Source organism: Crocodylus porosus, unplaced genomic scaffold (assembly GCF_001723895.1).
Source record: "Crocodylus porosus isolate Cpor-Errol unplaced genomic scaffold, CroPor_comp1, whole genome shotgun sequence".
NCBI lineage: Eukaryota > Metazoa > Chordata > Crocodylia > Crocodylidae > Crocodylus > Crocodylus porosus.
The window spans coordinates 130,358,951-130,386,461 of record NW_017728906.1 but is presented as its reverse complement, the minus strand read 5'-3'; the positions used below and the strand labels follow the sequence as shown (position 1 = coordinate 130,386,461).

The 27,511-nt window shown below is 39.6% G+C and overlaps 1 protein-coding gene and 1 long non-coding RNA gene across 2 annotated transcripts in view; one reads left to right on the top strand and one right to left on the bottom strand.

Annotated features, from left to right (window-relative positions):
• DACH1 (dachshund family transcription factor 1) overlaps positions 1–27,511 on the bottom strand; it is a 527,995-nt gene that overhangs the window by 300,147 nt on the left and 200,337 nt on the right. Inside the window, exon 2 of the mRNA XM_019529808.1 lies at positions 22,175–22,290. Within this exon, the coding sequence (XP_019385353.1) occupies positions 22,175–22,290 (116 nt within the window). The remainder of the gene's footprint in view (positions 1–22,174; positions 22,291–27,511) is intronic.
• Positions 550–22,252, top strand: LOC109306453. Its single transcript, XR_002099997.1, has 3 exons — positions 550–564; positions 5,207–5,211; positions 22,166–22,252. It is a non-coding gene; the product is annotated as an uncharacterized LOC109306453 (long non-coding RNA).

The following is a 27,511-nucleotide window of genomic DNA, read 5'->3' as shown; positions in this document are numbered from 1 at the left end:
CTTTAACTTTGCAGTAGCTGCTAGGGTTGTGCAAAGCTTTGGGTGCTGATTCGATACAGAGGAGATTTGGCCTGATTTGGCAGCTGAATCTCCAAATCTGAATTGAATCAAGAGACCAGTAAAAAGGTCTGAATCAATTTGAAGCTCTCCAAATTGATTCAGAGCTTTGGGCAGCCCCCGCTCACTGCCACAGGGAGCTGGACCCAGACTCCATGCCGGTAAGTAGGAGAGCAGAAGGGACCATGAGGGGACCCCCGCTAGGCCTCATTCCCTGCCTGCTCCCTGAGTTCCCCTGAGGGCCCCTGGACCCCTGCCCACTCTCCCAGCCCCCTCCCCTGGCCTCAGCTCCCTATTCTTAAAAAAAAAAAAGCCCCCACTGACAGACTCCTGCCAGGTGGGGGTGATCCCAGGTGTCCCCCACTGCCCTGTGCTGTGTGGGGGGCTCTGCCATGAGCTCCCATCCCCCGCCCATTCTCCCAGCCGGCCACCATGGCTGCCACTTGGCCCCAGCTCCTGGTTCTTTTTAAAAAAAAATCCCAGCTTTTACCAGCTGCTGCAGCAGCTGTCAGGGCTTCTGGGGTCTTGTGGCACTGTGAGACAGTGTGGGGCAGTGGAAATTGCCCCCTCACCTGGCAGGAACTGGTGAGTGCTAGGGCCAGATGGGGCAGTCATGGGGTGGGGGTGGGAGAGCAGGCAAGGATGATGGCTCCTAGAAGAGCCCCTGAAACAGCATGGGACAGTGGGGTGCAGCAGGGATTGCCCCTCCCACCACCACCCTGGCAGTAGCTGGTGAGTGTGAGGCTTTTTCTTTTTTAAGAGCTGGGAGACTGGGGCTGGGCAGGGGTTGGGACCTGTTTGATTTGTCAGCAGCTGAATCTCCAAATCCAATTCAGCTGAATTGATTCAGGACAGTATTTTGACCATCCGATCACTGTCCCCTGAATCAGCCGAATCCAAAGCAAATACTAGCTGCTTCGTACAAGCCTAGCAGCTGCATAATAATGCTCACTGGTGACAGAGCTGTACTACTATTCAGGGCATCCACAGGTGGCAGACAGTGGAATGACCCTCAGGCAAGATGTGCTGTGAAATAAGCAGGGGTAACTCTGACGAATAAGCAGTCGTAAACTAGCAGCGACAGCACCATCAGGATATGATAGGGATAGCAGATGGCAATGCTCTCCTTCCTGAAAAATCACATATATGTTCTCTGACAGTGCTGTGACAAAGTGAGTAAAGGCTGTCACTATAATAAGCTTGCCCAGCCCCCAGCCATCAATCTATAGGCCCTCAATGGTGGAGCAGGCAGAAGAAGATGTTGGAACCTCAATGGCTGTGAAGGTGGATGAAGGCAGCAATGGAACAAGATCTCCAATTATCTTGGCCTCCTTGCCATTGGATCAAGGTCCTGTTCTGCCAAGAACTATGTGGAAGTGGGTGTGCAGCAGCGTCTCCACAATAAAAGAAATCACACACAGGCATCTTCCATGAAAATGTCTTTTCAAGCCCTTGGCCACTATCTAGTGACAACAACAGCAGAATTATAATAATTTGGAAGCCCCTAGTCATAAACTGGCTTGAAAATGGCAGTTACAAGATCATCCAGCACTTGGACGAGACAAGAGTGTGATTCAACAATGGAACTATGACTGAGCAGCTCTCTTCAGGATCCACTCTGTTCATCTCACATGGGCAGGGGCTTAGAAAAGATACCCTAAAACACAACCAATCTACCTTCTTCCTTACTGGATAACCAGGTCCAATGGGATCACCTTCACTGCAGTCTAAATCAACGAAGACACGCAAATCAGTTTTGGACCTGGAACATGAGAACCCTCAAGGACAATCCTAATAGTGAATGCCCAGAGCACCACACACCAATTGTGGTTTGAGAACTTAGGTAACACAACATCAACATTGCTGCACTGAGCAAGGCCTAGCAAACCGGAGATGAGCAACTCAAAGAACAAGGAGAAAGCTATACCCTCTTCTGAAAGGATAAACAGGATGGAGAACACCAACTTTCTGGAATTGGTTTTGGCATGAAGAATTAACTTGTAAACCAACTCTGAGTTTTCTGTTGGATTTAATAAGTGCCTCATGACTGCATCTTAAATTGGCGGGGACCAGTACACCACTGTCAATAGCACATACACCCTAACTCTGGATGCTGCTGCCAAAACCAAGGATGAAGTCTATGCAAATCTTGACCAAATCCTTTCTGATCTTCTGGAGGGAAACAGACTTATTCTTCTTGGCAATTTCAATGCCAGAGTCAGAAGAGACTCAAACCTCTGAAACAGAACCATTGGCAAGGAAGGAGTGGGAAAGGTCACTATATTTAACACCACTAACACAGACATACATATATGGTGTATACTGTGGGTGTATGTATAGTGGTGTTACATTTTGATTATGGAAAAATATGGATTTTGGGTTACTTCTTTAGAACCAAAAATTGGGGATTTTTTTTAATCAGAGAAAATCAGGACCCCTGATGATGCGAGTGTTCTCAACTCTATCCCACAATATCCAGTCAGAGACAATCTTGGACTCCCTCCAATCCTTAATGAGGTGAGGAAAGCCATTAAGCAGATGAAGAATGACAAGGCACCTGGAGCTGATGGAATCTCCACTGAAATCTTCAAGCGGGGGGGAGAAGGGCTCACATCATAGCTCCATTCCCTCATTTTAAGGATCTGGAATGATGAGAAAATGCCAGATGACTAGGGACACCATGATCATGACAATCTTCAACAAGGGAGACAGATCCGACTATGGAAATTACAGAGTGATCACCTTGCTGCCCCCCACAGGATAGATCATTATAAGAACCATCTTGAACTGTCTTCTTCCACTAGCTGAAGAGCTCCTCCCAGAATCTCAATGTGGGCTAGAGCATCAAGAGGCACAACTGACAGGATCTTCGCTGCTCACCAGCTGTAGGAAAAATGCCAGGAACAACATGGCCTTCTTTGATCTCACAAAAGCCTTCAACTCTGTCAACTGAAAAGAACTGTGGAAGACCCTTTTCAAGCACAGATGACCACAAAATTTCATCCCCATTCTTTGCCTGCTCCATTATGGTATGTGAGTGGTGGCTCTCAATAATGGAACCATCACAGATCTCTTTGAGGTTAAGATGGGAGTTAAGGCAAATCTGCATCATTGCTCCAACACTCTTCTCAATATTACTTACTGCAATGTTACATCTGACCACCAACAAGTTTCCGGTCAGAGTGGAGCTAAACTACCAAATGGATAAGCTGTTTAATTTTAGGTGACAAAACCAAAACTACCCCAACCTCAGTCACTGAACTAAAGTATGCTTATGATGCTCTAGTCTGCTCACTCAGAAGCAGACCTTCAGGCAATCATCAACGGCTTTACTGAGGCATACAAGAAAATGTGACTACTGCATAACATTCAAAAGATTAAGGTCCTCCATCAATAAGTTCTTAATGAACTGTCCCCAGCTCCAGTAATACAGACTTAAGGTGAGACTCTTGAGAATGTTGAGTATTTCATGTACCTTGGAATCCATGTGTTGCAGAAAGCTGACATCAACAAAGAAACACAACATTGCCTTAAAAGTGCAAGTGCAGCTTTCAGGCACCTGAGGAAGTGGGTGTTTGAAGATCATAATATAAGATCCAAAGACCAAGCTCATGACTCATCAAGCAGTCATGACCCTCACCTTACTGTAAGGAGCTTATACATGGACAACGTACAGGAGATAACTCAAGTTGCTGAAGAAGTACCATTAACACTGGCTAGGAAAGACCCTTCAAATCCAGTGGGAAGACAGTTGTGGCAACATCAGCATCCTCTCACAAGCAAACAACACGAGTATCTAGGTGATGATCATCCAACATCAACTTTGCGGGGCCAGCCATGTCATCTGGATGTGCAAATCTAGAGTCCCAAAGCAAGTTTTATTCTCCGAGCTTAGTCAAGGCATAAGCTCAAGGAGTGGGCAAAGAAAGCACTTAAAGAATGTCCTCAAGGCCAACTTGAAAATGTGTAACATCAAAATCAACTCGTGGGAGACTATTGCCTAGGACTGCCCCTAGTGAAGGAAAAGTCTGCTGCAAGAAACTCAGTACTTTGAAACCTTATAACAACATAACAACATAGTGGTTGGAAAAGTGGGAGTGGGAGAAACAGCATGTTGTGGACCAAACTAAGAATCCACAGCCACCCACCATGCAAGGAAACATATGACTGAGTTGCAGCAAAGTCTGTTGATCCCAGAACAGCCATCTTTGTACCCACAGGTAAAGCAATTGTGGAAAACAATCATCTTCAACTGTGAGGGATTGCTGATGGAATAATGCTCAGCAGCTAATAAAGAAACATGCACTACAGCATGTGTTGGTCATACCAACTGATAAAGAAACAAATTTCCCCTCCTTTTGCAAAACAGCTCTCACACACACAGAGAAGACATGCATTAAAAATTTTAGGCATCCTTTTTAACAGACCAAATACAGAAATCAAAATCTTTACAATAAATGTCACATTTATTTAAGGGAACAATGAAAAATAGTAATTCTTCAATATTGGCCCTTTAAGACTTAACAATTACAAACATGGAGACATTAGAGATTATCTAAATGCAGCCAACAAGAATGATAAAGGGCTTGGAAAGTAACCCATATGAGGAGAGGTTACGAGTAATAACCATGTTCAGCTTACAGGAAAGGCAATTAAGAACTGACAGTCTTCAAACATCTGAAGGCTGCCATAAAGAAGAGAGAGAGCACCTTTTCCCTCTCATTGCAGAGGGCATAACGGTGGCTTTAAAGTTTAAACTATAGCAAAGTAGGTTTAGATTGGATAACAAGAAAAAACTTCTTCAAGGTTAGAACAGTGAGGCATTGGAATAGATTAACTAGGGTATCTTTCATTGAGGGTTTTCAAGAAGCTGAATAAATATTGGTCAGTGATGATTTAGGAATAGCAATGCCTGAAGTGCGTTGTGAAAAGCAACAGTTGGAAGCCCTGGAGAGCCCCACACATGCTTTTACTGAGAGATTATGAGAAGAGCTCTGCAACCTAAACCAGGTGAAAATACGAAAGGACTACAAGCAGAGAATGAAACAGAGCTCTACATCCATATAGGTTGTGAAAGAAAATTAAAAGTCAGGATAAATTTATGGAGGGAACGGGTTGATAGAAAAGGGAGTTCAGGATTTCCAGTCAGGCTGTGTGATGCATACAGCTGTGTTTGTATTCCCCAGGCTGAGTACAGGGTGTCCAGTTATCCCATTCTTCTGTGTTTTGCCAGTCACCATATGGAGCAGAAATGATTTTTTTTCTTCTTCTATTGCTATAGGTGCTGGCAGGGAAGTTGTTTTAGTTTGGTTTTATTGTTGTTTGGGGGTAGGGGGTGATTGTGGGAAAGGTCGCCAGCCTCAGGAGTATCTGGTATTGGCCACAGCCAAGGCTGAGGATTTTAACTGTGGTGTACTAATGCTTCTGCTAAGACCCAAAATACTCAACAGATCCTTGCTTCTCTGCCCAGGGTCAGATCAATCACATTTGGAATCAGAAAGAAATTGCACTGGCATGAACTGTATGGGTTTTCATCTGTCTCTGAGGGATCAGCCGCAAAACCAGTTCCCAGCCCACCTCACTGTAGCCTGGTCTAGGACAGAACTCTCCAACTTCACTGAGAGGATTTCATGGGAAACAGTATCAAGGGCCTTGCTGAAATCTAGGTAGATGGCATCCTCCTCCTGTCCCATGTCCAGGTGGTTAGTTACCTGGTCATGAAAGGACACTAGGTTTGTTAGGCAAGACCTCCCCTCTACCATGCTGGTTGCTTGGAAGTACCCCACCAGATGCCTTCTTGTGGTTGATGGCCTCCTTGACAATTTTTTCAGAGATCTTCCCCAGGACAAAAGTCAGACTGATTGGTCTATAGTTGGCAGGGTGGTCCCTCTTTTCCTTCTTAAAGATGGAACAATGTTCTCCTTTTTCCAGTTGTTAGGGACAACTCCTGAGTTCCATGTCTCCTTGAACAGCCTCGCCAGGCGCACTACTCTGAGCTCAGCTCTTTCAGCCCTCTCGGGTTATGGGTGTCAGGACCAGCTGACTTAAACATGTCCAAATGATCTAAGACCTGGTTCTGGACTGATTTTATGAGAACTGCTATCATTGCTGTATTCCCTGTGCCTGTGGTCTGGTGACCAGTTCTCACCCGATATCAGGAAAACTGATACAAAGTAATAATTAAGGAGCTCTGCCTTTTCATGGGGGGTCAACTGTGGGTTTCCCCTCCATGTTCAGTAGGGGTGTCACAGTGGAGCTTGATATTTTTTCTTGCTCCCTCTGTACCTGTAAAAGGATTTTTTGTTATTTTTAATATCAGTTGTCAGTTTGATTTCCATAGATGCCTTGGATCTCCATGTCTCATGTCTGCAGACCCTGGCCACATAAGCGTACTCTTTTCTGGATCCCAATCCATTTTTCTATTGCATGTACGCTTCTTTTTTCTTTTTGAAAAGTGTATATACATATTTGGGATTGTGATTTTTTTTTCTACCTTGCTCTTCCTTTTAGGAAAAAAAAACTCTACTGCTTCTTGTTCCTTTTGTAGAAGTCTTGTGCTTAATGAGAAACTTTTCACATATCTCAGATCCTTACTGTACAAGTGCTCCCCTTCAAGAAGCTGGAGCTCCACCTTTTCAAAAAATGGTGGGCCTGCACCATTAGAAATTAGTCTAAGAACACAGTGGTCCAATACACTCAGGTGGAGTGCTCTCACCTGTCATTTCTTGATCTTGCAACATAAATTCCTAGGAGCTGGAGAAAATGGACTGACAATAATCCCAAGAGCTGTAGACCAATCTTCTTACACCCTGTCCTTTACCTCACCCTAACCACCTCAGATGAACTTTAGCAGTAATGTTCAGTTCTACAGCCTCTCTGCACTTTCAGTGAGCACCAGCGTACGTGAGTGCTAGCTATGATGAGAAAATTTGCATGGGACTCTTAACAATAGCCAGTCTCTGGGCAAAGGCTTAACTGAAACAAACATGGAAAAGAACAGAGCAAAACAAAAAATAACAGTCCAGGGCTCTCCACCGCTTTAGGGCCAAAACTCTCGTCCCTGGTATAATCTCTCATTTCTTTTCCTCATTAAAGCAGATTCCACTTTGGGGCTTTTCACTCTCACCAGTGGCTATTATTAAAGTCACAAGGGGGATATTTCCTCCCCAAATATGTACAACGAATAATTAATAAAAATAAAAAAATCAACACAGTTACCTATCACGGTCACTCCTTCAGTTGTCTGGAATAAGGCAGTTGGCACACTCAGTCAGCCATGGGTGAGCAGCCTAAAGCTCAGGTCTTTCCCAAGGCTGTCTAAAGAGCCTTTCTTCCTCTCTCAGGATAGCTCCTCAAGATTAAGTGGCCTTCCAGCCACCATCTGATGGCAGGCTGTCTGACTCCTGCTGGCTGGAGGACTCCCACTTCCAGCTTCTGGCTGTTCTAGAAGTAAGTCTGCACCACGATCTGGTGGCATCCTCCCTGCACTGCCTCTTACCAGGGCTAAAAATAACCCTGCTGGGTGCCTCTCCTCCAATTCAGAGGGAGAGTTTGCTTTTAAAACACCACGCCTCGGGTGCAGCGCAGCGTGTCAGCTCTGGGACAGGGTAAGGGCAGGGATACTCCACTGCTGTTCCCAGCATCTTTCTTTGATCCCCCATGGCTCTCTCACACTTGCATAGAACCTGTGTGTTTTTACAGCTTTTTTATTTCTATTCTATGCCCACTCTTTCCTTCCTATTTCCTTTTCAGTTTTGTCTCACATATATAGCTACCAAAATCTGGTCTGAAAAGTCAAATTTCTCCTTATTTCAACTTCATGAAAAAGGAGGTGTATTTTCACCCTAGACTTGAGAAGCCAAAAGCAGGAAATTCATCAAATTTTGAAGGAACTCAAACTCAGGTTCATAGCTTCATTTTTAACCTACTTGCTTAAGAGAGCCATAATTTGGGGAAATACCCATCCTTTTATAAGCAATAAGCAATAGGTTTGTATTTACCTTGAGATGCCTTCATCCATATCAATGTATTTTACAAAAATACATCTTTTTTTTTCCTTTTTAAAAGATAAGGAAATAAGGCATATGTTAAAGCTATTTGCCCAAAATCTGGGATGAAGTCTGTAGCAACACCAAGACTCTAGATGTCCCAGGTTTAACCACTGCACTAACCTTGCCTTAAAAATAAGTCCCCCAGCTACTAGCATTTGATAGATCTTATGTATTGCCTGAGACCACATAAGTGACAAAAATAATATAGAGTATTGTGAATAACTGACATTGGATTCATTATAATTCTGATAGTATTCGACTGTGTCTTATGAAATTCATGCAGGAAATGCTATTGAAGCTGTAAGTCAAAAGGACAATTCATATGGTGACTGATTCTCCTTGGAAAAGTAACTAAGTTCATTCTGTGTTCAATAAGCTTGTTGCCTGAAAGGTTAGGTATGAGGTGATAATTACATGCTTGACCCCTCCAAGCTGCTTACTGAGATAGAAAATAATCTTTGTATGTTATACATCTATGAACACTTGTTCCTCAGCAAGGCCCAAAATGAACTACCAAATGCATTTCTATGTATCACTTTGTTCTCAAGGGGTATGTACAAGCAAAGTTAGGTCACTCTAAATGCCCAGGTACACAGGCATTCACAGGGCTTTAATCACCCTAAAAATGTTGCTCTAAAGTTGGTTCACCTCAGAGTTGAATGCAAATGTAGGTTTGCACCCAGGGTATCTTTCTTCCTAGGATTTTAATGTTTAGTTCTTCAACTAACCCAAAACTCATACAGCCATTGTATTAGGTAATTAAGTAATTTCAGCTCCATTAAAAAAAAAAGCACTAGTCTTTCTTGCTTATGAGTTTCAATCTTAAAGAACTGTACTCTAACACTGCTTACCTACACTTGTTTTCCTTCAAGCTCTTATTCATGTGCCTTTAATCTGAGCTCCATCCACTTTTCCTGCCTTATACCAAGCCTGTACAATGCCACTTTATCAATTTAAATCTTTTTTGAATGCTCTTTGTACATCTAAAGTCTTCTGCAAAAGCTTAGAAATTGCATCATGTGCTGTTCTTATGCAGGAGGCAGTCATGTTAAACAACAATATTTCATAGAAAAATGACAAAATCACATTTGAGACATGAAGTCATAGTTTTCCTCTGTACATTAGAGAATCAGCTCCAAACATAATTTAATGACATGATGAACCATAACTTTAGTATATATAAACTTTGAATAATCTTTTGTTAAACACAATATGTAATAGTGGTAGTAGATCATGTATAAATGAAGAGGAAAATGCATTCACACTTCATTGATCATGCTAGGACAGTAAGAACTTTAATGCCTTTGGTAAGGAGAAAGGCATCTTGTTAGCATTCAATAACCTAAAGTCTTCACACTGAAACAGAACTGTAGTTAGAAATGTGATCAAACTGAACATTTATAAGCTTTGTACAAAATCCTGCTCCTTTCACTCCTACTTGCTACCTGCAAACTTACTGGTAAAACCAGACACATAATTAAAAGAATCTGAATATCCTTGATGTTTTTAAGATCAAGGTGTAACTCCAAATTCAGTAGATCAAACAAATTTTCAATTGTAGTGTTTACTGAGATAAGTGGTACATACATGAACAATAAAATGTCAACTTACTAACTTGGTGAAAGGTTCATTCTACAAATTATTATATATACAACTAGACTAGATACAGTGCCAAAGTAGAAACTGAATGTAATATTTCTTTGAAAGTTCCCACATTCAGAACAAGATGGGTCAAACATAACTAGGGATTATTTTTAATTTATTTATTTTAAATTAATTGATTTCCCCCCATCCATGAAAGTCCTTTCCTAAACTGTTGGAGAATCACATTAATTCATACAAGTTACAGTGACAACCCACTACAGATTGTCAAATACTGGGAAAAGGTGAGTGAAAAAACACTAAAAACTAGCATAACAAAATATATATGGCAAATAACTTTCTCATTTAAACTAATAATTATACAGTGAATGTAGGCAGAAGTAGTACCAATACCCTTAGTTAAGGTTGCCCAACTCATCATGGTTTCAATTGGTTATAATTTTGTCAAAATCCAAGCTTTTAATATGTAGTCATAGTTGTTGCAATCCAAACATTTACTGTTTCAGTTAAAACAGTTTTGCTGTTTCCTAAGATAATTTTAGAAGAAAAAATAATATATTTGCCAACTATTAAAAAAATCCATCTTAGAAAGAAGCTGTTCATCACACCTTGAGGGTTTTGAATATGATGTTGACATTTGGATGAAGAATAATCATAGGATCAGTGAAGTTCAGTCCTGTGAACAACAATTCTATTTTGGTCAAGTTTTAAAGCCCCAGAAATCAACATTTACAGATACTAATAGTGATTTTTAGAGACACCCATACCTTTGAACATTTCATCAGCATTGATTGATATTCCAGCCCTTCCCTGGGAGCTATCATAATAGACACAGAACTATGGCTTAGAGGGGAGAACACAGGGAGTAAGCTGGCAGTTCCTCTCAGATGTATGGTTAGAGGATGCCATGATTTCTCATTTCAGCTGTGGTATTAACTAAATAATAATGTGATGCACTTCACAACCCTTATTATTGAGCAAGGCCTCATTCCTAAAAATCAGGCATTAGGAGCTGACATTGGGCTTTGTGGAGAGGAGGGAAGCAGAAGAAACATACCCTAATTTTAGCTAGGCTTTTTACGCAGTATTCCATTCCATTCTCATTAGTAAACTAAGGAAAGACAGATGAGATGAAGCTACAGTCAAGTGGATACACAGGTGTTTTGATTGTCATGCTCAAATAACAGTCATCAATGGCACAATGTCAAACTTGGAGGCTTCAAGTATGATACTGTTTAGTACCTTTGTTAATGACTTGAAGGATGGAATTTAGTGCACAGTCAGTAAATATGGATATGACACCAGCCTAAGTAAGATAGCAGACATATGGGAAAGATAGAATTGGGATACAAAGTAGCCTTGATAAACTAAAGAAATGGTCTAAAGTAAATCAGATGAACTGTAGTATGTAAAAGTGTAAAGTATTGTGCTTAGGAACAACCAAACGCACCGCTACAAATTATGGAATGGCTGGCAAGGCTTCAGTACTCCAGAAAAGGGTCTACAGGTTTTAATAAACCACAAGCCAAATATGACTTAACGGTTACTATGAGTTAACAGTGTGCTATTATTGCAAAACAAGCAAACAAAATAGTAGGATTCATTACCAGGATTATCATATTCATGCCACAGGAAATGATTCTTTACTGAGACCTAAAGATAATGACAATAAACAATAATCTAGATCCACAAAGGACAGGACAAAAGGTAATAGTCATAAATTGCAACCAGGGAAAATTAGATTGGATTTTAGGAAGAACTTTCTAACTGTGAGGGAGGTTAAGCACTGGAATAGATTATCTACAAAGTTTTTGGAAACTCAAACCTTAGAAGTCTTTATTAAGAGCCTGCTAAATAAACAGAGCCAGTTAGACAAATACTTGGATGAGACAGTTTAGACAGGGACAATCTTGCCCTGAGTAGTGTGTTGGATGAGTTGACCTCTAAAGGTCCCTTCCAACCCTATATTTCTATGATTACTTCATTTTACAGAAGTGATAAACATGAGAAAGGAACAGGAACCAGGAGTCTGTATAGAAGACCCATATCTCATCTGCTTACTCATGCTGTCATTCAGAATGAATGTAACAAATCTATTTTCCTTGGCTGTGCTGTCTGAAGCAGTAAATCCTAACAGTTCACCTTTTAGAAATTAGTAGTGCAGGCCACTGAGAAAGGCACATTATGTCCCTTTCTATGAACCACTCTACTTGGAGAATGAGAGATCTATAGTTAATACCATTTTCTGCTTTAGCACAAATGACAGTGACCTGTGTTATAAATCTAAAGGTCCTGATTTCAAATTCTACATGGTAGGACCAGGATTCCACTTGATGATGAAACATGTTTGTTTGTCATTTGACTGAGGACCCACTAGAGTCAAGACCAGTACTGAAGCGTGCAGTCAAATTCTTATAAACTAGGAATTATCAAAATTAAGGTTGCCTATGTACTCTTATTTCATCTCCTTTGTGTATTCTGATGCAACTTTTAATTATGCATTCACAAACTATTTGTTTAAAAGGAAGCTCGTGTCTTTCAGGGCTCAGGATGGACATTTAATAAAGAAGTGCTGCAAACCAAAAACATTTTCTTGCATTGTGGCTTAACTGTAACCCAAGGCAAGTCACATTCCTTAGTCTACCTTATACTTTCTAAATGTTGATAGGAGTAGTTTTCCTGTGGCATAGAAGCAAGATGACTGCATTAGACTTGCAAGTGTAACCTTAGCTCTGGAATTTCCTCATTTTTGAGACTAACTTTACAGTCTCAATATTATTTTAACATATATTTATTCATAATAAACTGGTATTTTTTGCAAAATGTACAGTCTTACTAACATAAGAACTTAATACAAGGCCTCTTTAATTAAGGATCAGATCCTTGTAAGAAGTCCCTTGGCTTTAAATGGGATTCAGAATAAATAAATGTTCACCCATGTGAGTGTGGGACACATAATCTGACGCTTAAAATCTTTGCTTAGAAGTAGACAAGGGCCATTTTAATTTAAGCAGGTTTTATAAAATGCGTGGATTAGCAAAATTCTACTGTATCAGCATCTAGTCAGAGATAATGATGGCCTCAGTGGGACTAAAAACTGGTGAGCAGTGAAAGGATTGCTTTTCAGCTAATTGTCAAACCCTCCTTATTGTGATGGAAGTAGAACAAGATAGCCATTCAGCAGGACAATAATATGACAAAATCATGACAGTCTTTTCAGAACAGGACAGGTGGCCTGTATTAAAACCTTAATTAAAATGTAAAAAAAACTATGAAATAATATATTTACAGAGTTTAGTCTACTATATCTTCCTAGCCATACATCAACAAGTGAACATGATAAAAGTGTTCACATTAATTATACTACTTCCTTAATGAAGTGCAAAAATGTTTGCGTAATCTGATTCAATTTATTGAATTAGTTTACAGTTTATCACTCCAAAAATAGGCTTTGCTGCTTACTTTACAATATGTTAGCTTATTTTCAACAGGTAAACAGCACAATATACCCTAGTAATCAACTGAAATCACTGTTCAGTTTAAGAAACATGAAATTGCCAATAGCTTAATATTGTGTTAATCCAGTATATATTTTAGTAACAAACATGTCAATGATATTTACTGTGTTCCATTAATTTCTTCATTATGGTTATTTTAAAAAACTGTAAAGGGCTAGAAACTGCACAGTGAATAAACCAAGCAACAAGCTTGGTTTTATACTTATTTTTGCATCAATTAGAAGCTTTGGGCTCTCATTCCACAAACACACTTTTTGCACTTAATACTCATTTACATAGAGTGAAATAGGCACCAGGTCTCATTGTGTCTTTTTATGCAGTATATAATTTTGGATTTAGTAATACTGATCGTGACACTTAGCTTATCAGTTCTAAAACAATATAATTTCAATGTGAACTAATAAAGGTGAAAGAACTCTAGTATATTAATGTAACGATGAGCACTTACCAGGAAAAAAACAAACACCAACATTGCGTCACCTCAGCAACAGCTACAATCTATTAACTTAATTTGTCCTCCACGGAAACTGTCTATACAAACCCAGCTTCCAAACTCTGTAGACTTTGTACAGAGTAGAAGTTGGAATATATTTTCACTAATTCAAGCTAAAAAGAAGCAATACAGATGTGATTAACAATTATACATTCAAGTTACCATTCCAAGATGAGTTAAAGAAGAGGATAGGGGGAAAAGCACCAGACAAGAATATTTAAGACAGGAAACAAACTGCATAGTTGTACTATATGAGATACTGCAAGTGTGATGCTATTCCTTTACACTGGAAAAGAATAATTTTGACATCAGGTGGGACATATATAATAGTAAAATTGCGTAACGTGCTTTGTAATTATTGTGCACAGAGTAACCACATACTACATCAATGTAACTAAAAAACTGTATTTATATCACTGTATAAATATGATATATATTCCTGTTTTCTATAGCACTTCATCTTTCCCTGCTTCCTGAAATAAACTGTAAAAGCACAGTCCCTGAGAGAGATATGAAAAGCACTTGTAGTAATGTTACTTCAGCATTTCACATTTCAGACTGAAGAATTTGTATTCAGTGGGCCAAGTTGCAGAAGAATCAGTTGGGGAGCTTTATACAAATGGTTTCAGAACTTACAATACCTGTTTAAGGTATTGATTATGAAATGTTTAATTGACAGCTTGAAAAGTGAAAGCAATTGCTTTTCAAATGTCATGTGAAGCAGAATAATAGAGCTTTCATATTATGCAGAACATTGAGGTTTCAGACATTAAAAAGATAGAGGGGGAAAAAAGCCAGAAGGATAATGCCCATCATAAATGCCTGCTACACTCATCAGAAAACAGCTTTTTGATAGTTTATAATAATCACCTATTCAAAGTCCAGACAACTTTTGAAGTGTATTTAGCATATACAGCAAATTAGTTAAAGAAACACCTGCAGAAGACATGATCACAAGAGGAGGTGGGACTGAGTGTTTAACGAAAGGGAAGGGTTGGGGGAGTAAGATTAAGATGTGTGATTACAATACCGAAAAGGTCTGAAGGTAATTTTTGCAGTAGTAGGTATAACTGTCTGGACCTTCACCGTCTTCCCAATGCAACCAATTTTCTCCTGGTCTTTTTTATCAGCCATGCTCCAGACTCCACAGCCCCTTCTAGCTCTCTAGTATCTCCAGTGATTCCTAATATAAACATATTTCTTTCTTTATCTAATCCCGCCTTTACTAATATAAACCCAGAACCTCTGCAAGTCTGGTAGCCCCTAATGGGCTGACTGGCATGTTCGTAAATCTACAACATCCTATAAAGCATTCACTTCTGTTCCTCAGAGAAAACAGACTCTGATACATAATTGCAAGGCAACAACCAGTCCACCAATTTATTATTAACCTGTTGAAATCTTGTGATAAAGTTTTAAGAATGAAACCCAGAAGTGGGAAGCCAAGTTCAAGATAAGAAAGACTGCCCATGTAAGGAAGTATTTATCCTACTTGATAACTAAAAAAGACTTTAAACAGAAATGTTGTAAGTGGCTGGTCATCATGGCTAAATGCATGCCCAGTACTATTTTCTGGCCAGTTACAGATGGAAGTAAGGAATTATTTATATTCATGTCCATTTGTACATCCATTAGGGCTGAAGAGCCCAAAAAAGCCTGACATTCTGTAGTGATTTAACAATCTGAGGCTAGATACACTGACCAAGAAAAGGAAGCTGTAACAGTTTTAAAGTTTTTGAACTGATTATTTCTTCCTACAAGTCAGAGCAAAGCATTAGTCAGTTGGTCTTTCTTCCAACATCACCTTCAGCTAGGCAATAATTGAACTGGGAGGTAATTCTGTTTGTTTGATCCAAAAAATGTAGAGTTAGCCTTGTTTGCACAAGTTAAGATGTAGAGCTCTTAGACAATCCTAGCTACAGAGAGAGGAGCAAAGAAAATTTTGGGTACAAGTACTCTCCTCTCCTCAAAAGATGCCTTTTTCCCTTTGTACTCCTTTCCTCTAAAAAAGTTACCCTACTCCCCAAATACTTTTTTGCGGTCCCCTCAAAGTGGGAGTGTAACAGTACCTGAATAGGACTGAAACAATGGCAAAACAAATTTGCAAGGCAGACTCAACATGGCCTCTATATAATCATTTTCTAAATATAAAAGATTATAAGAACAAATCAGGACTACAAATGCATCCACAAACAACAGAATTTCATGCAAATATATACATATATATATATATATATATATATATATAGTTCCTGAAAACAGGTTATGCATTTTCTCATTCTGTCACTTGTGTCCACTAGTTTTCAAAAACTGTTCACAGGCAAATTGAAACCACATTTTTAAAATGTAACATTCCATTTACTCTTTTCAAGGCATGGAGGGAAAGTGTTAAATAAATGGATATTATAATTATTAACATAATTTATTAGTAAAACTCCCCATACTTGTACACATAATTGTACACTCTGTTATTCTATGTTGTTTCACACTCATGACTTTCTAAATGGAATTTATATAACATACAGTTACCAACAGTATTCATATGCATGTTGATATGCCTTTAAAAACATAAGGTCACGTATATCTATATGCATAGCTATTTATATCTATCAACTATAGTTTGAATAAGGGCAGTGGTTACTATTTATTTTAGTATCTTAAGAAAATATAAAATAAAATACTACTGTTAATGGAAAGTGGTTTAAAAATAATAAGTGCCAAAATAACTGCATTATGCAACTAATCATAATCAACATAAATTAATGTCATTTGGGGCAGAAACTTTTTTCCATTAATCACAATATCATTGCCATGAGATAATGAATTTGTGTCAAACTCTTATGAAAATAATTACCTTTGCTATTGCTATGAATCCAGTCTTAAAATATTAAAACAAAAGGAAAAAATCAACACAACATAACATGATCCAATTAGATAGGAGCTGATACCAGCGTGCATTGGAGATATCTCTTCCCATAAATACAAGAAAAATATATACTTACTTTCACTCTCATTCTTTTCTTAGTACAAATCTATCATTTGCCACAACACTGGCAGCATTAAATGTCCAACAAAATGTTCCCATTTTGGTCAGAAGCCGGGAAACACTAGAGTACACCTCCCTGCTTGGCTGGAGCAGACAACTTAGGCCAAGGTTAGCCTGCCCATCCTGAAAGGGAGGATCTACAAGGGAGGCGCAACATATCCTTGACTACTGGCAGACTGTGAGTTAACTTGAATCTGGAGGGGATCTGGGGCAGAAGTTCAATTAACTGATTTAGCAAAAATCAGTTAAGTCTAATGCTACATTCATACAGGTTTATCTTAAACCAGTTTCAGCTATATTGAAAGTAGTTTATGTGCAACTGAACTTCTGTTCTGTTACAGATTTGAACTGGTTTCTGATCACTAGTACTAGCTAATGTGTAATTTCTGTCCCTAGCTTTAACGGTCAACTTTAATCACTTCTCACTTGGGCATTAGGAAGAAGTTTCTACATTTCTCTTCTCACTAACCAAGATAAGAAAAGTTGTCTGTTCCATCTGCCTATGCACTTATTGGGCACATCCAGATGAGTCTGCATGTGCCTCTTGCCGCATCTGAAAGCAGTTTTCAGTGCAGACTCAAAATCCGGTACCTGGATAGCCAGGTATCAAAAAAAAAAACTAAGAAAAAAAGCACGCAGGCAACTGGAGGCTTGGGTCCTCCAAAGAAATGCTCTGGTAAGCAGCCAGAGCATCTCTATGGCTGCCCCTTGCTGAAGCATGCTGGCTTCATGTGCAAGGCATCCTGGACCGATGCAAGCTGCATGGACCCCAGCTTCATGGGAGGTAAGGGACTGAGGGTGGGGCAGACTGGAGTGGGGCGGGGGAATGCGGGGGTGTAAGGGACTATGGGTGTGAGGGGGAGGTTGCTCGGGAGGGGTGGGTCCCCCACCTGTGCCCCACACAGCGTCCCCCCCAGCAGTAGCAGCCCACCAGAGCACTCGGGTCCCTCCTAGCATTGCCCCGCCCCCCACATCTCAGCTCCAGCTGCCTGGCACCCAGTGTTGCCTGTGCCAAATCACACAGGCCTGCCCCAGGCTCTAGCTCCCCCTGGCTGCACATCCGGGAGGAGCTGGGCAGGGTTATTTTGCCCCAAGTGGCACAACTCACCGCTCACCAAAGTTCATGTCCAGGCAAAAATCCCCAACTCAAATTCATGGCTCTCCTATTTCAGCTGCTGCAAGCACATGTGCCTGGATGTGTGGACATACCCATTCTGTGTTTATCTGTCCCACAACTAAGTGCCTCGTGTGATTTTAAAAATCAAAACCACAAATACTTTGCTTTACAGCTCCACTGATATGCAATAACATTGATGTGTAGTAATCCAGAAGGCCATGTACCATGCTCGCAAACTGAGGCCACATATACACATTTGATTTCTTCTGAGAGTCACTTTTCTCCCAGTAGGAACCACAGGTATACAGATATTAAAAACATTTTTTCCCACAGCATACAGGGCCAAGAAAAATAACCTGGGAACAACCCAGGTTAAATTGCTCCCAAGGGAGTTTTTCCTGGGAGCTATTTAACTTTGGTTGTCCCCAAGTTATTTTTCTCCTGGGAGAGTTTCTCTCAGGAGAGTGAATGTCTGTACACATTCTATTTTGACAGAAGTCACTGCTCCCATCCCCCAGGAAGACATTATGTTACTTGCTGGACTTCATTCCAGCCAAGCAAGGAGCAGAATATACCCCTTTCATAATCCCCACCTTGTGATGCAGGGAGACCCATACTGACCCTGAGCAGTCTAAGTCAGCCAATCAGGGCTGACAGCTGTATCCAGTTAAACTGAGGGAGCCTGTACAGCATGCTGAGATATGTGCACTGTAAGCTTTGTCCTCTTCAAGGGATCAGCATTCAAATGTCTGTCCAGGCATCTACAGGTAAGATTTTCTATCAAGGGAACAAACCCAGATGAATTCTTCTAGATCACTGGAATGTGTGCAAGTGTGTACACAAACCTAAAACAACATTTTAGCACAGTCAGAGCTCTTTCTTCTTCCCACCACTTCACCACCATCTTGCCTGATTTCAACTTCAGCCAGCTCCTTTTCAACAAGGTGTTACTCAAGTACATAACCAGCTGGTCTACAATGCTATCAATATGTTAGGTAAGAGATGTACTGGAGTTAAATATAGTTCATGAGGTACTGGTGTACCACTTATATTGCCTTCCCATGTACTCCAGTCCCTTGTTTTGCTTCTTTTGTAATATTTTAAATGACAACTTGGGATGAACACTCAGCACCTCTAGTGTATCGATCAATGTATGAAGCACAGGGCAAAACATGATGCCTCCCACAGAAAGGTCATCATCCAACAGGATGGAAATAAACATTAATTAAACATAAAAGCACTAATCAATTCTGTGTTTAGAAAATGCTTTTCCTTTTTTCATTTGATTTTCTTATTGTGTGTTAGTATTTGATGAATTGTAATACCTCAAGTGGGAGGGTTAACAATGATAAGCTGCCCAGAAAGCATATTTCGATAGCAGTTTAGAAGAAGGAGACAATAAGACATTACCACATGGAGATACATTTCAGGGATAAGTGGCAGTGTGAATAAAGCATATTAGAAAGATTTACTCTGAAAAACATGTTTTAAACAACTTTCTTGAGTCAACATTCTACTGGCCTTCTGACCACAAAAGTTGGCCCTATGACACTAGACAATGTAGTATGTAGGGCACTTTTCTACCCTTAATGTGCCTTAAAATGAAAATTTTAGGCTACTGGCACCTAAATTTGGTACCTGCTTTTGCAGGTACCAAAGTTAGGCACAAGTAACTAAAATGGATTAACACAAATGTAGATGCACTAAGACACATTAACACTGTGTATGTACAGACCTGGGACTAACTTTAGTCCCACATCAGTCTGCACACACGGCATTAATGTGCTTTAATGCATGTACATGTAGACATGACCCTAAATTGCCTTAATATGCATTAAGCTAAGGTACATTAAATTTAGGCAGGCCTAAATGTACATGTAGACATGCCCACTGACAATCTATTTTACACTGAAGTAATTCTTCACTACTCTTTAACCTGTAGCCTCATTAGATTTTTTCTCTCTACATATAACACTTACCAACATATTAGTTTCACTCAGAATTCATTTAAAATCACTCTTGCTGGGTATATATACACATTCATTAAAATGCAGTGGTTATTCCACATAAAATTTAGCACTTGTATAATCAATTACTAAATTAATGTGCAGTAACTGGAGGTACTGCACAGTGGCACTGGTGCACATCTTTTTAGTGACGGTACTGTACAGTAGCCTAATAATACAGCACAGTAGTATATTAGCACTGTATTAGCACTGACATGCTACAGCGCCATGTTTTTGGCTACTGTGCAGTTAGCATCTGGTGTAGAAGCACCCAGTATCATACAGGGAATATGTTCCAAAGGAGATGCCATTTGTTTTCTCCATCAGTACAGGTATATAAATTTAAACTGCAGGTCCTCAAGTTCCTATTTGACTATCCACTATTTTATGGTCTCTACATCTAGGAACACAGGGAAGGGGACCTCTGTTATATTTAGGGACCATGTTATACAATCTCTTTCATAAACTGATCAAGCCCCGTCTAGATGGATATAAGCTAAAGTGTGAATCAACCAAGTCAAAAGGGTAAATAAGCCTTTTTTGTATTTGAATCACACCTGAACAGAAGATTGCCTCCCTCCTATTTAGAATTGTGCAGAACACTTTCTCTCCTATACACATTCCTGTGGCAACAGTACCAGCTGCTTGATGAAAAATTAACTTTTGCTGGAAATACATTGTTTTACCTTATTCAGTGATTTTGTAGGTGGAAAGAGAGACAGTAAGCAACCAGTGTTCTATGGACCATAGCTTGAGAAAGGCTACAGAAGGGATGAGAGCAGAAGACTAGAGAGCGCTTTATCCAAACCATCAAAATGGTATTAGAACTTCAGAGAATAGAACAGTAACTACATAATTAAATCACCCAACACTGTGCATATATTAAAGAAAGGAACTTAAGGAATATCCACAGCAACACAGCTCTTCAAAACACCTGAACTTTAGGATTGCCTTGACTATGGGGACAGGGTGTCTTATTTTTAATTCTTTTTAGAGCTAATTTCCTAACAAGAACTGTAAATCTCTTAACACCCTAACCAAGGAATGTGTGCAGAAAAATGTGGGGAAAAGAATTCACAAGATGACACCAGTTTTTCAGTGAATATAAAATGGTGCCTTTTTCATTACTGCACTAACAACATTAATTACAATTATTGTAGTTCTTTCCTGGCAGGGCTGTCCCTAGGGCTGCTTTGTCACATTTGCAGCTTATTCAAAACAAAGCAGCACAACTATCAAGCTACTGTGATCAGGTTTTATGCCCACCCTGCATTCCTTCCATCATCTGCCAGTAAAATGGTGGACTGAATTTCATTTGCTACTGCTGGCTTTTAGAGCCTTTAACTTTGCTGACCCGTGCTACAGAGAAGACCTTCTCCCTGAGCTTAGCACTGATGGTAGCTATTGCTCACATTCAACCTGTTTAAAGGATCTTCCCACCATATCTGAAAATCAGCAATAGGTTTTCACTGTGATTAGCCCTATGGTGTGAAACTTATTCTGCCTTGACAGCTATTTACGCCTTCCAAACTTTTACAAAATCACCTAAATCATTCTCATTCTCCCTGAAGATGTTCTGTAAAAAAACACTCCTACCCTTACACTTATTGGCTTCCATTTCAAACCATTTCTTCCTTTTCCCCCTCTTTAACAGGACCTCTGTGAGTTCTGTGAGTTATTATTTTAGAAAGCTCACATTCTGTGTGCTTTTATTATATTTCTGAATAATCTGTTGTCCCAAATGCTCTTGAGAGGGGGCAAAAGAGAAATTAGGATTACAGGAAAGTAGGGCTGGTAGGGACTTCATGGGACTCTATAAATTCTTTATGCTAGTTCGTAAACTATTACTTCAAAAGAAGGAGCTATAAAAACCAGCAAGAGGTGCCTAACTGCACATCACTAAAGCAGAAGACGCACTCTTCACACTGAAACATACCATCAATGTGATTTGAGTGTGAAAATTCAAAAAGCAGGTGAGTAGAGCAAGGGATTGATCTAACCAGTAACTGTCTGGAGCAGGCACAATTCTGATGTGTCACCTACAACTGGGAAAAGAGCAGGGAAAAAAACAAAAGAAAACAAAACAAAAAGGCAGTCAAATAATTTCAAATCTACTAAAAAACTAGGAAGTCATTCTTTGCCAAGTGGAGGATGAAATCTATAAGGTAATTCAGGCTTCAAGAAGTTATTTTTGAAAAAGGGAGAAAACATTTTCTTAATTTTTAAATCAGTGCATGCAAGTCACCTCACCGTAAAACTGTTAGCTTGATATTAGCAGTCCTACCTGTTGGCGGGATGATTCCAGGAGACATTAGGCCTGGGACAGAATGTGGCATAATATGAGAATTTTCTGGGGAGGTGACACTTTGAGTCCTCTTAGGAGGCCTTCCAGGTCTAGAACTGAAACAAACAAACAAAAATTTTTACAATTAAGCTGTTGTCTTACACATCATTTCAGAGTTGTTTCAAGTGGTAACATGGACTGTAAATAAATTTGTTTCAAGGACGGTTGCTTTTGCAGTTAGATGTAATAGACTTCCATCACTAATTAGATTACATGCTGAATTCATTTTCCTCATTGAAGATCAGCCGCTCTTGATGCATAATTCATAGCCTGCACCTCGTTACCTGCTTCTTCATATTAATATCTATACACAGTTTGAATTGCCTCGTTTGCATATGCTAAAGTTCTGCATGCAGCCTTCAGCACGAAAATTATGCACTAACTTGTAATAATTATTACAGTCAGCCTGCTATTGATTTATGAGACTTTTAAAAACCAAATATGTGTAGTACTTGTAATGAATGATATTTTAAGGTTCTTCAGGAAATTAAAAGGCAATGGCTGCCTAAGGAAATGTTCTGCTTGTTTGATTTAATACTACAGTTAGCTGGGAGGTGGAATGAAAGAGTGATTCAGACCTATAGCACATTTTTCGATGATATGTTTTATTACTTCGCACTGCTAGCCTGATATCTAGATGATAAATGACAATACATATCTAATGTGTGAAAAGGTCTTGCAATTTCTTTATTTTTTGTCATTTAAAAGATAAGTCAAGTTATCATTTAACCCTTATTCCATTTAAAGTGAAAATCTCACGAAGCCACCTCACTTTAAATATACTACTTTACGTCACAAAGGGCTCAGAACTATTTGTAAGACATTGCAGAGCAACAGTCATCATAACAGCTTACATCTGTCCAGTCTGTATAAATAAAGGGCTTCAGATTTAAGCACTTCTTGTCCTTTAAGTGTTCACAGACACAAGTTTCTAGCTCCTGCACTGTCAGCAGCATACAAATAAGGGATTGCAATGAATATACGTACTACCAATTATATACACATACATACATACATACATACACACACACACACACACACACACACACACACACACACACACGCACACACACACACACACACACACACTATTGCAAAATTCCTGTAACTATCAATGTCTGTTTTGGGGGCTATTTAGGAATGATTTAAAAATGTCAAGCAGTCAATCATTCTTGTACTACGCTCTTTTGTAACTTAAGCAGAATTGTGTATGTTCATTTCTTTCTAAATAAGAAAATAAACAATGGTGGCAATCAGAAGCTTTCCCTCCTCTGTGCTAAAACAGGAAAAAATCCTGTCAACTATAATGGAAGTTTCATCTGTTTGGGGACTGCAGGGAGAAGCGGTAATAGTATAGCCATTTCTTTGCAAACATTAGAGCATTCTTGTGTTTGGAGTCCCCCCACCTTTTTATTTTTAACTTTTACAACCTCTCTCTAATATACCAATAAAGATCAAAGTACAGGACATTTTCTTGGAGTTTAATGACTCAAGGATTTGGGCCATTTACCTTAACTAGTCATTAATTCCCAAGTTGATGTTCTGTATTGAGGTCATTATTAATATTGTAAGCCAGGTTGTTTGGTTGGTTGGTTGGTTTGGTTGCTTTTTTAAATATAAACAAAATCTTAAATTATTTTCTACTTCAAGTAAAAAAAAAAAAAAGATACATGTGCAAATAAAATGATTTTACAGTAATATCACACTAATGCATCATGGCAGCAAATGAAACCACCTCATTTACACAGAAAAATTCAAAGAAAGTTATAATAAAAATAAACATACCATGAATATGCACCAAACTGACAAAAAAAAAACCACACAAAAATTATCAGACTTAAATGGAGTGTTTCTAATATATTTGCCCACAAAAATCCCACTAGTTTAGAGAACTTTAATGGTGACACTCTCCTCTCCACTCACAATCGTAAGCCTCAGTACCGCAGGGGACTGTCAACAGCATAGAAGCTGGAAATCCATATGCTTATTTACCATAGTACTATAGAAGTTGAGTTAACAGAAGTCTTCTGCCTCTTTAAAACTGTAAAGGAATGATTATCTATGAGGAAGATCCCATTCAACTTTAAATCTACAGTGAACTAATTGAAAATAGTTAGTTTGATGATTTAAGGGTATGAGTCTATGGAAGTGCATTGGGGGTGAAAGAGTAAGACTCCCCCTTCCATAACCATGGTTTTCTTTGATTAAAAATAATCCCCAATTTTTGGATTAAAGAAGTAACCCCGAATCCACATTTTTCTGTGATCAAAATGAAACACCACTAATATACAGATATCTAATTATGTAGCTATATATTAGTGGTGATTCATTTTGATCATGGAAAAATGTGGATCTGGGATTACTTTTTTAATCCAAAAATTGGAGATTTGGTTTTTATCAGAGAAAACCAGGATCCCTGTTCATAAACCTGCATAAGGTATACAGATCTTAGGACTAAAAACACGGAGGTAATCAACACCAGGCTGCTTGCTAAGCCACAATTCCTTCCCAGGGCTGCTTCTGATACTGAAGTTTGAACATACCACACAAAAGAGTTTTTGGCAGTCCATGCCAAACATTAACCAAGTAGGAAAGCGTTCAGGAATAAGTGCATATAGGAAGAAGCCATAAGCTTCCAGTTCAACTCCAAGCATCTAAACACACTTTCTATGAGCTATTTCTCTTTTATTCAGTTTTTTTTTAAATGTGGAAATTATAATCTTACACTTTTAAAATGCTCTTTATCTATTTAACAAACAGTTACTAATTATGAAAAGGCAGGTAAATAAATTTCAGACTTTTAAAAAATAAGTCTGGAAGACCTAATTTAGAATCACGGCAGACTATCTAATATCCAATTAAAATGAATACACCACTGATTGGTTAAATTAAGCATACACTGATTGTCCCAAATGACTGATTATATAATAACAAATGTTTTAAGTTGTTATCTATATTGTGTACTTGTTTCATTAACCAAATTTCTAAATTGAAATAATTCTTTTTTTAAAGAAGCCTTTCTCTAGCTATAGGAATTCAACTTCACACTATTTTGAAGTTCATGTTGATTATGATAACCTTTACATTACAAACTCTTAAAATAAGATCAGAATGCTAATGGAATTATCAGAAAGTATACTTGGGTCAGCAAGTTCAGTCTTTGCATTCATAGGCAACGCTTCATTGAGGCAACCTGAATTCATAGGGGCCACAAGGACATTCATTCCAGCCCCACTTGCATGGCACAGTCCCAAAGAACCTAGGAAAAAGAAACCCTACAATGAGCCACAAGAAGAGACAATGAAAAGCAAGGGCACCATCAATGCTTTGGGTCCCTAAAATAGATGGAAACTACTTAGGTAAAATATGCTCAGATAATTTTAGGAAGTGAACCATAATCCACAATAGAGAGGAAGACAGAAAAGCATCAGCAGTCTTTTGCCAGTCTGACTTGGAGGGAAACTGGGTTCCAAACCCAAACATGGTGATTTGTTTGCCTCTCAGTAAGATGCTGTGGCCAAGCACCTAAGAAGTAACATAAGGAGTACAAGCACACCCAAACCTAACTTTCACCTCTAATCACATCTAACATACAATGCTTAAGAGGCAGGAAGAAAAATTAAAATCAAGAAATGCATTCAAGGAGAGAAAAATTTCTTCCTGGCCCTAGAACAGTGGTTTCCAACCTTTTTAAGCACAAGATTACTTTTCGAATTAAGGTGCAACCCAGGATCTAGTGTGTCCAAAATAAAAACCTTCACAAGTACATATCTGTCAACGTATGTTACCGTGTTTAGTGGTAGCACGACTGTGGAGGGCAGGGAGCTGCAGATTACTAGTGATAATCCAAGGTCCTGGTTTTCTCCAATTAAAAAAATCCCCAATTTTTGGATTTAAAAAAATAACGCAAAATCCTTTTCCATGATCAAAATGAAACACCACTAATATATAGATATAGCAGAGAAAACCAGGATCCCTGGAGATAATCAGGGATCCTGGTTTTCCCTGATAAAAAGATCATAAATTCCCTGATAAAAATTTGCAATTCTCTGAATAAAACCCCAAAATCTGTGATTAAAATTAAGGCCACTATATATAGGTATAAGTTGAACACAATGTTTTCTTGATATATTTACAAGTTTAAAGAATGTTGGAAGCTTATCAGTTCCTCAATAACTGTAATAAAATGAATTCTAAATACCTATAAATTTTGGCATTTGATTTTGGGGTTTTTTAAATGGAAAACCTCTGCCCCCTTAGCTCACAGAATGCAGATCCAGGCCCCTCACTCCCAAGCCACAGCCCCTCATCCCTACTGGTGCCCCTCACTCCCCCACCCCATCACCTCTGGCCCTGCTGGTGCCCCTCACTCCCCCCCACAACCTCCTGCCCCCCCAGCTCTGCTGGATGGGGGCCCGAGCTGCCAGGACTACAGGGGCAGGGACCCAAGTCCACAACTCCCTGCCCCCCACAGCAGTGCTCAAGCCCCAGCTGCTACCCATAGAAGACAGCAGCTGCTGCAATGAAGCAGAGTGCAGAACCCAGCTCTCTCCAACCACCCTGCTGTCTGCCCACTGTGAGCTCAGACTCCCTGTCCCCACCACATGGACAGATCTGGGTGGCACGGGTCCCCTCTGAGCCCCCAGGAGTGAGCACGGTGGCAGGGAGCTACCCACACTCCTCCACCCCCAGATGAGCTGTCTGCAGCCTTATCCTGCTCCCTGCTGGGGCTCTGCAACTGCCTTTTCCAGCCCCAAACCCCATGAATCCCGCAGCCCAGCAGCAGCCCCAACCCCAGCCCCAGCCCTGCCCAACTCCCTTCCCTCCCTCCCTATGGAGGCTTAAATTCCCCCTGCCCCAAACTTACCTGCAGGAGCTGCTATCAAGGCTACCTGGCAACTATGTGCATATACATGCACATGGCCCCCCCTGCCTGACTGCCCTCCTCCTGATCCCATACCCCTTGCAGGCTGAAACTCTGCCAGCCCACAGAGAGCTCTTTGCAAAAGTGCAAAATCCATGGGTTTCTCCATTGAAATGAAAAATCTGTGTTTTCCTTTGGTAAAGGGTAAAATTCATGTTTTTCTCTGTTTTTCCATAGGAAACAAAAAACCTGGATCCCTGGTGATAATGTGGTAATGTGCTATAAAATGTAGAGTGCATGCAAATCAGTTAATTTTGGAATGCTACCTTATACATATCCTGAATTTGGAGATCTTTTATGCAAGATTAACTCTGCATGAAAAAAAAATTCTGGAGGTTTCTTGGTTCATTTGT